The sequence below is a fragment of the Nuphar pumila genome, chromosome 7, assembly GCF_984573655.1.
Source record: "Nuphar pumila chromosome 7, dmNupPumi1.hap1.1, whole genome shotgun sequence".
NCBI lineage: Eukaryota > Viridiplantae > Streptophyta > Magnoliopsida > Nymphaeales > Nymphaeaceae > Nuphar > Nuphar pumila.
Genome location: NC_143255.1, coordinates 15,201,283 through 15,215,759, shown reverse-complemented (window position 1 = coordinate 15,215,759; position 14,477 = coordinate 15,201,283). Strand labels below are relative to the sequence as shown.

Here is a 14,477-nt window from a genome sequence, read left to right as displayed (position 1 = left end):
GGACCATTTTTCTTTGGGGGTCAACAAAGTCACTTTTAACTTTCAAATTAAATTCCTAAAATTCTAAAATAACCATCATTAACTTTTGGAAATCATGATTAACTTCTTTGTTCCAAAACAAAATGACTTAATCTACCCCTAAAGGCAGAGCTTATTTTTAAAATGCTACTAATTGAGGGTGTTTTTCTCATTTCAATGGCTTAACCGTCACCAAGATTTCATTTTCTTTTAGGCAAACTTTCAGTGTTAGCACTGTAAATTTGAGCGGGGTGTTATGTGTGAAATTGTCTATGAAGAGACAATACTCATATAAGCACAAAATACTCAAAAAAGAAGTGCACGAAAGCACTCTCACAACACTTGAACAAAATATGCAAAAAGCATATAAATAATAAACATGCAATAATGCATGTATTTCATAAATAAAAGCAAATGCTTGAGACTCTCAAGCTTGGGAATTTACAAGGGGGAACACCCCTATTTATACAAGAAATGGGAGGTGCTTGGGGGCTCCCCAAAGGAGTCGTTGGGGAGCTCCCAACGGTCACAATTGTGACCGTTGGGGGCTCCCCAACGACTCTACAGTTTGAGAATGTAAGAGAGAATGTCCATGAGAAGATCTACAGTTTGAATTGAAGGATTCATAAGAAACAAACCTACTAGGTGACTTGGATATCCTAGTGGATTTTTTATTTCTAGGTTCTTCTAAATATTGGTTTTGGGAGTATTTTTCTAGGGCACATGGAAGATGGTCAACACTAGAGTGGGTATAAACTTTAATATCACGATAAGATTCATCAACATTTTCACGCTATGTCACATGGGTGAAGGGTGCGCAGGTGTGGGTGCAGGTGCGGGGGTGCGGCAAAAATATATAAATATAGTCTTGACACTGGGTGCGGTCAACGAACCAAGATTCAGGTTGACCGCACCAGGTGCCGCACCCACATCGCATCGACACGGGTGCGGCACCCAGTTTGCCGAGTCCCTGTGACATAGTTTTCATGTATACTCATGCACATTTTTATCATGCTCATCATCATGAGTGTGAGCATCATCATTATGTTCATTTTTATCACAAGTGTTATGTTCATGAACTAAGTCAAAAAGAAAGGAATACTCATAATTTTTCTTAGACTTGAGTCTATCAAATTCATTTTCGTTTTCAAGAAAGGTAACATTTCTAGAGACATAATTCATCATTTTTAATATCATAACATCTATATCCTTTTTTATTTTCGATGTAATCCCAGAAGACACATTGCAAAGCATTTAAAGAAGGCTTATCACTTTTGTTGATAAAACAAAACATTTACAACCAAAAACTTTTAGCCTTTTGTAATCAAGAGATATTTTGAACAATTTTTAATAGGTGTAAGTTGTGTAACACTCTTCAATGAGAAAGAAAGCATTCGATTAATTAAATAGATCATCGTAAGAGCAGCCTCAGCCAAAAAAAAATTGGAAAAGAGCTTTTGTGGTGTCAATGATATGGTGGTGTTTCATTTGGGCTAATCCATTTTTTTGGAGTCTTGGGACAAGATCTTTGATGAAGGATTACATGTTGGTCTAGATAATTCTTAAAATAAATGGATAATTTTTTTCTCCATAATTGGACCAAAATGTTTTAATATTGGTTTTAAAATAAATTTTTACAAGATTATAGAAGTTTTGAAAGCAAAAAAGTACATTGGATTTATATCTAAGAAAATATATCCAAATGTCTACTATATGTTAAAAATATATGTACATATGTATATATATATATATGAAATTCTTTTGTAATACCCGATAGGGGTATTTTTGTCTTTTGACATAGTTGTTTATAGAAACGACTATTTATCAATTAGGTTAGTTTATTTTCTTTTTTTTTCTTTTCTTTTTTTTTTAAATCCCCTTTTGAACAAGCATTGGGGGTCCCACATAGTGGGGTCGCCCAACGTCTCTATGGGGAGCCCCCAATGGCTCACCTTGTAGCCCTTTTGTTGTATAAATAGGGGTGATTCCCCCATGTATTTATTATGCCCTTCAAGGCCTCGTCCAATAATTATTTCATTATTTTTATGCTTGTATAGCCTTTTTAGGCTTTCATATTGTCCCTTTGTACACTTCTTGTTTGAATGCCATAGTGCTTGTCCATTATTGGACTTTGTGAATGCTTGTGCATTCTTAGGTTACACTTCCGCCTATTTCTTTTTATAATCATCAACAAATATCACATAATAAGAAACACTACCTTTAGATGTGACGGGAGTGGGACCCTATACAATCAAATGTATCAATTCAAATGGTTCTTTGGATATAAAATTACTTGATCCAAAATGTAAAATTTTCATTTTTCCATGGATAGAATCTTTACGCAAAAAAGTCTTTTTGATTCAATGCTTTTCAAGAAAGGGAAAATAATACAATTTTGAAATAGTTGGATATCTTAATCTCCTATGCCAAGTTTCTACATCTTTCTTGTCAACATAGTTAAAAAATGATTTATTTGACAAACACAAGGAGTCCATGAAATAAAGATTTCTCCTATGAGTTCGCTCAATCAGCTTCTCTGATTGGAGATCTTGCAACCAACAATCACTAGGTGAGAAGGTGATCTTGCATCCATGGTCTGATATTTGTGAAACCGAAAACAAATTCAAATTTAGTTAGAGTACTACTCTAACATATAGTACATATTGAGTATTTTTAGAAAAATCATTTAAAATTTTCAAACTTTTAATTTTAAGAGATGTGCCATCAGTGGTAGAGACATAAGAATCATTTAAATTTCAGTGGCATTCGGATATGATAGTTTCATTTGAAATAGTATGGAAGGATGCTACCGAATCAATAATCCAAGAAGACTTGCATGGATGAGAGTAAGAGGACACTACGACACCAGAGAGAGAAGAGGTTTGGCCATTGCACTAATTGAGAAAGTGGCATCGACCCAATACATTTGGAGCCTTCATCGACACTTTTCTCACGAATGGGTCCTACAGAAACCACTTTCCTTTATTCTTTTTGTCTGCCTCTTCTTCTCTTCGAGCAAAAAGGTTTGACGTGTCCCAATTCGTTAAAAAAAATGACAAATGATCTTCTTCATGTTCTCATAGTCATTAGATGGTCTCCCAAAATGTGATGGTTTGTATAGACGAGTGTTAGAACACAGCCTAGACATAGTCCTCATTCTTGGAGATACTATTCTTTAGCCTATTATGCTCCATAGTCAATTCTTTCAATGTTTCAACAATAGAAGAAATGCTCCCTCTATGAAGAAGAGCGGACTTGGTTGCCTCAAATTCGGACTTAAGCCTATTGATAAATTAGTAGAAATGCTCTACATTGATTTTTCTTTTCACAATGCTCAATGTCCAGTGAACAATGCCATTTGGGCTTAAGCAATGTTAACTCATCTCAAATGAGATATAGACATTATAATATTCACGGATGCTCACATCTTCTTAGGTCATAGTCCTCACTTTGTCTTGGAATTGTAAATTGCACACATGTGCAATGTTTTTTGGAGAATACATATCTTGAATATACTTTCATGCCTCATTAGCATTTTTGAATTTCGCCAAGATTGCACACTTCTTTATGTCTCCACTACTTATGAGCCAAGACATAATTTTTGAGTGACCCATCTTCCACTCCTTCCATTTTTTCTCATACTCGCTAATGGCTTTGTTTTTCTCTATCTCCTTATAATGCCACTTTCTTTCCATTGTCGGTCTTTGTGAGGATTAGTTTAGGTTCCTTATTGGACCCATACACCAAACTGCACAAGCCTTTTCCCCACATGTGATGCTTTACAATGGACACCCACATCGCATAGTTGGAGTCTCAATAGATTCTTTGTCATCCATTATGAAAGCAACGAAGTGAAGAGAAGAGAAAAGATGTGGAAGGAAGAAGGTAGACCGAAGAGCAAGGCACACAATCACATGAACACTTTAATCACTAATATCCCAAGAATCAAGAGCCCAAGGCACTGATACCATATAATGAAGTAGGAAGTATGCACACACAAAGCTACTAAGGGCATAACCACAAGCCGATAACGCAAGAGAACACAATCAACTAAGGGCAAGAGAGCACACAATAAATAAAAATATTTATTTTATTAGTCTTCACAAAATGCACAAAGAATGCATACTCAAAAAGGGACTCAAGTCCCATATATACAAAGAGTAGGGAAGAGAGAGAGAGACCCCTACTAAGCTGTTGGGGAGCACCCAACGACTACAAATATAGTTGTTGGGAGTCCCCAAGAGCTTATTTGATAAAAAAAGACCAAACTGTCCTATAAACACTATGTATAAAAAACAAAAAATACATTTACAATAAAACCTAAATACATTCTACAAATATATATATATATATATATATACGAGAATGGGGATTGTGCTGCCCCGCTTTTTGTTAGGTCCTTCAGAATCATGCTTAGTTTGAGCTGAGCGAGGGACAGGACAAATATTTCTATGGATTCTTAGTTATTATATCTGTTCATTGAATAAGTGAAGTGATGATCAAACGAAGGGGTTCCTACTCAGAGAACTTTTTGGTTCTGTTTTGTTCTTCGTTGAATCATCGTGGTTCTAGTAGGAATCTGAGGTTTCAATTGATTCATAGGGTCTCAACAAGATAATTCCTATCAATAGTAAATTCGTATGTATTACGTATAAACAACAAATAAGGTAAGAGAGCATTCAAAAGGCCTGTACAGTTAGGACCCTCCAAAAATTATAGTTTTAGGTGTTTTATGCTAGATCTGGATTGTTAGATGTGTCTATCATTGCCTATTTATTAAGAAACAAGCGTTGTTTCAAATTGATTTGATGTAAAAATGTGAATATTTTGTCATCAATTTTTAGTACAATATCAACCATTGATTTTTTTACCTCTTTAAAATACACATCTGAGCATAAAGATGATTAATCAAAAACATGGTTTCTATTGAATAAACAATGATAAACATATCTAACGGTTCAGATCTAGCATAAAACACCTAAAACTATGATTTTTGGAGGGTCCTAACAGCGACCTAACAAAAAAGGGGCAGCACAATCCCCTCTCTCTCTACATACATACACACACACACACATATATATATATATACACATACTACATAACACCAAATGTAGAATCTCATCTTCCAATATGCTTCAATTGCTTTCTTTATATTCATCAAGATATTCATAAATATTTGTGCCCAATTTATCAATGCTTCATAATCCCCTAGAAAAGTTCAATCTTTTCATTCCATCTTCCAAATAACTATCAAAATAATAGGTGCAATAAAAAAATGTAAGTGCTTCAACAACCTACACGAAACACTCAATTATAGGAAAGAGATCCACCTGGTAAATCATTTCGATAGCTTATAAAAACATTCATGCACAAACCAAACGTACAAAGCACACAAACACAAGTAACAATGCACACATCATCAAGAAGTAGAGGCATTAGTTTCTACAGAAATACAGACAATTACTAATAATATATAAAAATATAAATTAAATTTCAACCAAATTTATACTTCATCACTTGTACAAATCGATGCATTATTTTGTACAGAAAACCATAGACAGTTGCTAATAAGATGTAAAAATTACAAATTAAATTTCAATAAAAATTAAACTACATCACCTGTACAAGTGGGAGCAAGGCTGCAAATATTGGTGGATTGGAGGAAAGAGCAAATCGTAAATGCTTCACTGCATCCTTATGTATTTCGTTTACCATTGTCCTACATGAATAGACTGGGTCAACTTCATCATGCAGCAAGCTTTGGATCTGTATTGGTAACAAATTTGTACCCAAATCTTCAAGAGAAAAGGGAACAATGTGAGTGAAGATTATAGATCCATACACAAGCTTAAAGAAATAAATCAATCAGGGCCAACTTAAAACTATCATGGTGATCAAATTCTGGTAAGTTTAGAGGGAAAAGGAAACTAACATGACAAACAACAGACTAACAAATTAGATCCAGGAGAATTCCAAGTAATGAGATCCCTGCAAAAGCTGAAAATCATCATATGGAGATGTACCAATAGATCAGACCCATCATTTATTTCTTGAAGCCAAAATACATCTTTAGTTGCATTATTAAAATAGACAATCATATGTTGCTTTCATACATGAAGCTGTAATACATAAATTGACATACTTGATTGATAGCATATGCAATTGCCAGATACGTGCCAGAGTGTAAAATTTCTCAGCTTCTTTGATTGATTATTCTTTATTTGCCTTAACTCTTGCCAAGTGCAGATGGCATAGATGAGAGCTTGCAATTCTTCAAGCTTCTTTGTTCAAGATAGAAGAGATTAAAACATGCAGAAACACATAGAAGTCAAAATGTATCACAATATGTTTTCATACGTCCTAGAGAAAAAGAAAAAGCAATATATTGAATATAATACCTGTATCATATGATATGTAGGCGCCAACATGATACAGCTTGACATGGGGTATATCTTATGTTCCAACACCATGACAGAATTGCATTATGTTGCAACTCTTTTTTAAAATATTCTAGCCTCTTTCGGTCAGACTTCTTGGCTCTTTCTAGATCGCTTTTAACCCTTTCATTATCCAAAACCTTCATTTCCCATCATGGTTCCCTTGTTTATAAAGTTTTTAAGAGCGGGGGATTGTAGGTTTGGGTGTCAAAAGAAACTCAGACATGAATAGGGCCATCTTAACAAAACGGTGGTGTTTGCAATTTAAGGAGGAAGGGTGGTTGGTAAAGCTGCTAAAATGCAAAATATAGAGTATAGGAATTGGAAAGTGAACAGTACATAGAAAAACGAATCAGGAAAGGAAAGGATGGTTGAAGGTGCTCAAGGACTTTAGTGTACCTTATTGGATGGAACACCTTCATTACAGAGGTTCCCCTATATAATTCGGCCATATAGAGATCTGCGAGCTTGAATATTATCAATTGAAAGATGAGTTAATGGGATATTGTTTTGAGAAGAGAACAGGACATGGAGGAATTTAAAGAATGGAAATAATTGATGCAAATTCCCACGAACTAAGTTTATTTAGAGGATAACATTTTTCGAGAAGGTGAGGCCTCTAGGCATTCAGGATCAAATCCCACTATTCCATCCCAAAACCAAGGGTTCCCTGGGTAGCACCCCTAATCAAAGTGGCACTGTTTTCTCATGGCTGATTTAATTAGATGCACCATGACCCAGATGCATCAATAGAAGAAGGCTACTTGTTCATTAGCAGCTGGTGCCTACACAAAACTGCTAACAAATAGAATTTGGAGGATAACATTTTCTTAAAAGGTGAGGACCATGGTATTTAAGATCCAGTCCTGCTACTGCATTCTCTTAGAACAAAGGGGTTCACTTGGTGGCCCAAATCAATATGTTTTCTAATGGCTGATTTCACTGGATGCTGCCATGACCTAGCCAAATCTAAACCATAAAGCCTAATCATAAGCTACCAGGTGCTGTCGTGCGAATAAGGTAAGGAACCAACCCATCATTTATTCATGGCATGCGCTCTTTTAGGACACTGTTTGATACAACATGGGAAGATTGGCAACTTGATCTTTCAGGCATTAGCAATATTAGAGTGATATCACTCTTTGGTTGAATAATAGAACTAAATGAATGTAAAAATGGAGGTGGTCTCCTCTGGCGCTTCATATGGCTGAAAAGAAATCACCACACTAATGAAGATTTGGAGGCTAAAGCAACCATTCTATATCTAATGATACAAATAGGGTTGTTTACAAAGCACCAAGGAGAAACCATAACACTTAGACCTAGAACGGAGAACGGAACTGCATCTTGCAAGTGTTCTTTTTTGCTGTCTTTCCTATAATAATCTCATCCTTGTTTTTCATTTTGCCTCTTCGTGCTGCACTCCCCAGTGACATCTTGTCGTTGCTGCATACTTGCCTTCCTTTAGACAATAAAAAATTGTACAGATTAGATCTCTTAAGCAACTAGTAATGAATAATTGACAATCTTGCATAGTTGCATTCTTTCTAGTCAGTAGTATCACTTGAGCAGACTTTGACACACCAAAGAATCCTTTTAGTCGCTTTCGAATGATTCAGCTAGAGAAACATTTATGAACTTTAAAACCCTTAGCACAGCATTAAGTTACATCTCATGGCCTTTGGTTGTTGGGGAGCAGGAAATACTTGAACTTCAACCTCAGCAATGGCAAGGCTGTACTCCATAATAGGAGTTTCTAGACCCATAAATAAGGTTTTACAGGCTCCTACTCTAGGAAAGTCATCACACATGCAAACACATCATATTGATAATGCACCTGCAATACATCATATTCAACATTTTTGAGGAGTTAATACAGCAAAACTATGTTGACAATAAGATATTCCCTTTAAACTACCTCGATTACGAAAAAAACATGTAGTTGTTGTTAGTTTGGATCATGGATCCAACCAGCACCACATTCCAAGGATCCATCTAGGGATGCGTGGGCGGTGGCATGTTTGTAATTTAATTTTATTACTTGTGTAATGTTATACCCTGTACCACACTTATAAATAACAAATTGCCGCCGACTCCTCTCCTCTCTCTTTACCTCATCTTTAACTCTTGCAGGTTGATATTTCTGACATGGTATCAGAGCACAGGCGCGGAAATCAATCATCTAGAAGGCCTATAAGGACCAGCACGTGCTTCTAAAGGACGTAGGCTTTATTTATGTCTCTTTTCCTTAATCAGATTTCTTTTTTTCTCTTTTTCTTAATCAGATTTCACGTCATTCTAGTTTCTCTTTCGATTCTTTTCATTTTCAATATTTTTCTGGTACGCACGTCTTAATATTCTCTTTCGATTCTTTCAGTCGGCCGAATCTTTGTTTTTTCTCCCCAAAATATTTCTAATATTTTTCTGGTTCGCACGTCACTATCCCTCTGTGTAACGTGTGTGCTGATATTATTTTCAGCACAAAGCATTGTTGTTTCTTTTTCTCTGTGTAACGTGTGTGCTGATATTATTTTCAGCACAAAGCATTGTTGTTTCTTTTTCTCTGTGTAACGTGTGTGCTGATATTATTTTCAGCACACAACATTGTTGTTTTTCCTCAATATACTGTTAGTACAGTCGGCATTCAATATTTTTCTGGTTCGCACGTCACTATTCTTCTGTGTAACGTGTGTGCTGATATTTTTTTCATCACACAGCATTGCTGTTTTTTTTCCTTAATACACTGTTAGTACAGTTTGGCTTCTCATTCTTCATATAATCCATGGATTCCAAGTTGAACCCTAGTTTTCTTAATCACCTCATGACCCACAAGTTATCCCATGATAACTATTTACTTTGGAAACGTCAGATTGTGCCTTTTATTCGCAGTCATGGTCTTTATGGGCATCTAAATGGGCGATCACCCGCCCCACCTACACATATCATGCAAGAAATAACAGGTGAAGATGGGAAGGTGAGTCAACTTCGAACCACCAATCATGCTTATGACATATGGGTACAACGGGATCAGACATTAGTTGCTTACATAACTTTCACACTTTCTGATCGTGTTTTACAAACTATTTCTGATGATCAATCTGCTTCCGAGTTGTGGAATGGACTAGCTCATTCCTTTTCTCAGGTTTCCGAATCTCGGGCTTTGCAACTCAAGTGGCAATTCCAATCCATGCGAAAAGGAAACAAATCTATTACAGAGTTCATGGGGGATGTCAGGGTGATTACAGATCAGTTAGCTGCCATTGGAAGTCCTGTGTCAGATAAGGATATGGTACAAAGGGTATTAGGTAGTCTTGGACCTGAATATCGCATGTTTTGCACAGCACTCCAGGTTGTCTCAGTTCTTCCATGTTTTGATGATCTTCAATCTAAGCTTTTGCAATATGAGGTCAGCTTAAATCAGGAACACGCGTCAGATGATGCTCATCCTGTGATGATGACACATACGCCTATTCAAACAGGAGTCTTATTTACTCCTCCTCGTCCCAATGGAACACCTATGAACAAAGGAGGATTACTGCTTACACCAGGTGGAGGAGGTATTGGTTGAAGCAGTGTACCACGAGGGGGATGTGTTCCTACTTGTTTTCTATGCAACAAGCGGGGACATGTTAAAGCAAATTGCTGGTACAATCCTCAGAACCGGAACAAAACAGGGAGGCCAGATAGTAGGCCAGGGCAGAAGGCAACTCATCAGTTTGCACGTACTCCTCAGGGACAGGTTCTTCCACAGGACGTACAAAATATCCTTATGACTACTTTCAATCAAATGAACTTGCGCCAAAATGATGAAGGTATATGGTATATTGATTCAGGGGCAGCACCACATGTTACTTCTGATGCAGGTAAATTTTCTCACTTGACTCCTTACACTGGAAATGACACTATAGTCATAGGAAATGGATCTCACCACCCCATCTCTCACACTGGAAATGTCTCACTTTCTTTGCCTGAATCTCAATTACCCTTGTCAAATGTCTTACTCACACCTGCTATTCAAAAGAATATTCTATCTGTGTCAAAATTAGTTGATGAAACAAATTCTTCCGTTGAATTTACTCCTTTTGTTTATCTTAAGGATCTTCACACCAAGCAGACGCTCGCTAAAGGTGAACGGTGCGGGAACATGTACATCTTTGAAGAATCTCATGTGCCTTTGAAGACGTCGTCTTCTGTAGCCGTGGCTTCTTCAGCTTCTTCCTTTCCAACATTTTTGAGTCGATCTACAGATCATAGTTCTTCATCTAGAGTCTTGAAACTTAACAAGCCAGACTTATGGCATCTTCGTTTGGGTCATTATAGTCAAGTTTTTCTTGACAAGTTGCCTGCTAAAGGTTTAATACCCGCAGTCACTTTAGAGTCAAAATGTCCAAGTTGTCACTTATGCAAAAGTCATGTACTTCCTTTTCATAGTATCAATAAAAGAGCAACAAAGCCTTTTGAGATTATATGCTCAGATGTTTGGGGTCTTGTGCCCACTGCCTCTCTTTCTGGATCATGATACTATGTAATCTTTCTTGACTCTTACACTCGTTTTAGTTGGATTTACTTCATGAAAAACAAACATGAGGTTTTCAAGTTGTTCAAACAGTTTCATGCACTAGTCCAAAACCAATTCAATACCAATGTTGTATATTTCCAATGTGATGGGGGGGGGGGAGAATACATATCCCATGATTTTAGTGAATATTTGAAGGAGCATGGCATTACACGTAACATTTCTTGGCCTCATACCCCTCAACAAAATGGAGTAGCTGAGAGAAAACACAGGCATATTGTTGAGACAGCCTTGAGCATGATGCATACTGTGGGTATTCCTTTCTCTCTTTGGACAGAGGTTTTCCATACAGCTGTTTACGTTATTAACAGGTTGCCCATGACCATCCTCGAAGATAATTCTCCGGATTTTGTTCTTTATAATTGCCATCCATCATATGAAGAACTACATCCTTTTGGTTGTGTATGTTATGTTCATATTGATCATTCATTAAGAAATAAGTTTCAAGACAGAGCTATACAGTGCAAGTTTCTTGGGTATGTAGATGACTATAAGGGATACAGGTGTTACGATCCTCATACAGGCAAAATTCGGGTATCTAGAAATGTTTTTTTTTATGATGAAAATTTTGACACTCTGGTTCATCTTCCACTGATACACAAGATAGTTATGATCCTTGGCTCAGTGACTCACTTTTATATGACTCGTTGCCTTATGAGGATTCATCTTTATCGACAGACAATGAACCTTATACTTTCGATGTGGAACCACATATGGAAGACATTCCTCCTACAACAACATCCTCACGTTTTTCTGGTCTTGTTTATTCTCGTAGAGTTCATCCAGTCAATGATGAAACTCATCTACGACGTTCCACTCGGATTAAACATCCTACAGATCGATGGGTAAGTTATAACAATTTCTCTTTGGATTTTCAAACATTTCTAACTAGAGTGTCCAAAGAAACAGAACCCTCCTTTTTTCATGAGGTTGTACATTCCTGTGCCTGGGTAGAGGCGATGAATGAGGAAATGGAAGCATTGCATGAATGCAATACATGGGAAATTGTACCAAGACCAGATAACAAGAATGTTGTAGGATCCAAATGGGTGTACAAGATCAAGCACAAACCGGATGGCAGTGTTGAGCGCTATAAGGCTCGTCTGGTTGCACAAGACTTCACACAGTAATATGGGCAGGACTACGATGAAACGTTCAGCCCAGTAGTAAAACTGGGCATAGTCAGGATTATCATTGCATTGGCGTTAGAACATGGATGGTCACTCAGTCAACTTGATGTTAAAAATGTTTTTCTGCATGGTAAAGTAAAGGAAGAAGTTTACATGGAGCAGCCACCTAGATATAGCATGCATGATTCATCAAATTGGGTATGTAAACTTCGACGCTCTCTTTATGATTTGAAACAAGCTTCTCGATCTTGGTTTGAAAGTTTTTCCACAGAGATCCAGCATCATGGGTTCACTAAAAGTGTTCTAGACCATTCATTGTTCATATTCAAAAGTGATTCAGCTATTGTTTGGGTACTTATATATGTTGATGATATCATTATTACCGGGAGTGATGAGGATCACATATCTTGGGTTAAGTATATGTTGATGGCTAAATTCAAGATGAAAGACTTGGGTCCCTTGCGATATTTTTTGGGTGTGGAACTTGATAGTCGACATGAGACTATTACATTGAGCCAACATAAGTATACTATTGATATTTTACTTGCTACAGGGATGGAGAATTGTAAACCAATTAGCACACCTTGCCTTCTAAATCATAAGCTAAGTGCTAAAGAAGGCACTACTTATCATGATCCTACTTTGTATCGACGAGTTGTAGGGATGTTACAATACTTAACATTCACTAGGCCTGACATAGCATACTCTGTCAATCAGGCTTCACAGTTTATGCATGCTCCTACAGATGTACATATGGAAGGAGTAAAAAGGATCCTTCGGTATTTAAAGGGTACGATTGGAGATGGCCTGATGTATACCAAGGACACAGCCTATACGTCAGGGCATCGACTATTCACCTACACAGACGCGGACTTGGCTGGTGATCCAGACGAGCGCAGATCAGTTTCAGGGTATTGCATTCTTATCGGCAATAATATTGTAACATGGAGTAGCAAGAAGCAAAAAGCATTGGCGTAATCTAGTACTGAAGCCGAGTATCGTGCAATGGCAGCAGGAACAACCGATGTTACGTGGGTGAGACACCTACTGCAAGAATTACAAGAACCGATCTCGTCCTCTATGCTTCTTTGTGATAATCAGAGTGCTATTAATATTGCCTTCAATCCCATCCTTCATTGTCGCACGAAGCATATCGAGATCGATCAACACTTTGTTAGACAAAAGGTGGAAGAAAAAGAAATTGAACCTGCATATGTTCGGTCAGATATGCAAGTTGCTAACATCTTTACCAAGGGATTATCCACTCATCAATTTTGGGCACTCAAAGATAGTTGAGCATGATCAAAGACCATACTCAACTTGAGAGAGGTTGTTAGTTTGGATCATGGATTTGACCCGCACCACATTCCAAGGATCCACCTAGGGATGTGTGGGCGGTGGCATGTTTGTAATTCAATTTTATTACTTGTGTAATGTTATACCCTGTACCACACTTATAAATAACAAATTGCTGCCGACTCCTCTCCTCTTTCTCCTCTCTCTTTACCTCATCTTTAACTCTTGCTCTTTACCTCATCTTTAACTCTTGCAGGTTGATATTTCTGACAGTTGTCCCGATTGTCCATTTTTTCTTTTCCTTCCCGCGAACACCCCCCTTTGCCAGCGCGACGACCTAAGCAGTTGAGTCCGGATATTCCGTTCTTCAACCAGCCCCACCTACCTCTCTTTCCCATCCTACCCAAGAAGGGTGGAATAGTGATAGGTCCGATCCTTCCTTACCATCCATTTATGCTGATCCCACTTCCTCCTCCCTCCTTCCCTCCTCTTTATCTTCCCTCTGGAAAAGCCTTGTCGAATGGAAAACATTCTGATCAAACAATTTTATTAAATTAGTCCTATTTTCAGAACGGTAGAGATGATCATATAAACATACAAGGGAAGAATCATATGTGATTGGCCAATCTAAACAGCTTCACTGTTTGAAAAAAGTTATAGGATTTGAGATTATCCATACTTTTCAAATCACAATCTCAAGGACTGTTCAGACACAAATGTCTGCCTAATAGACTTATATGAACTCCACCATATCAGATGGCTCTTCCATGCAAACTTTGTTCAAACCTAGTCATGACTACCTCTCCTTCACATGACACATCAAAGTATGTAATATCCATTATGATTGACTGCAACAGATGACACAATCTTAACATTGCATACCCTCACCAGTGGACTGCAGGCTCACAAAATGGTCTTGGATAGCTCACATCATATTTCCATTAGATGGACTTGTATAATTCACACTACTATCTGCCTTATGTATAACATGGCCTTAGTTGTCGAAAGCAAGGTTTTAAA

General features: G+C 37.3%; 1 protein-coding gene across 1 annotated transcript in view; it reads right to left on the bottom strand.

Annotated features, from left to right (window-relative positions):
• Nucleotides 1-14,477, bottom strand: part of LOC149831243 (TAF RNA polymerase I subunit A) — a 63,444-nt gene that overhangs the window by 13,712 nt on the left and 35,255 nt on the right. Inside the window, exon 7 of the mRNA XM_090013765.1 lies at nucleotides 5,638-5,813. Coding sequence (XP_089869891.1) covers nucleotides 5,638-5,813 — 176 coding nt within the window. The remainder of the gene's footprint in view (nucleotides 1-5,637; nucleotides 5,814-14,477) is intronic.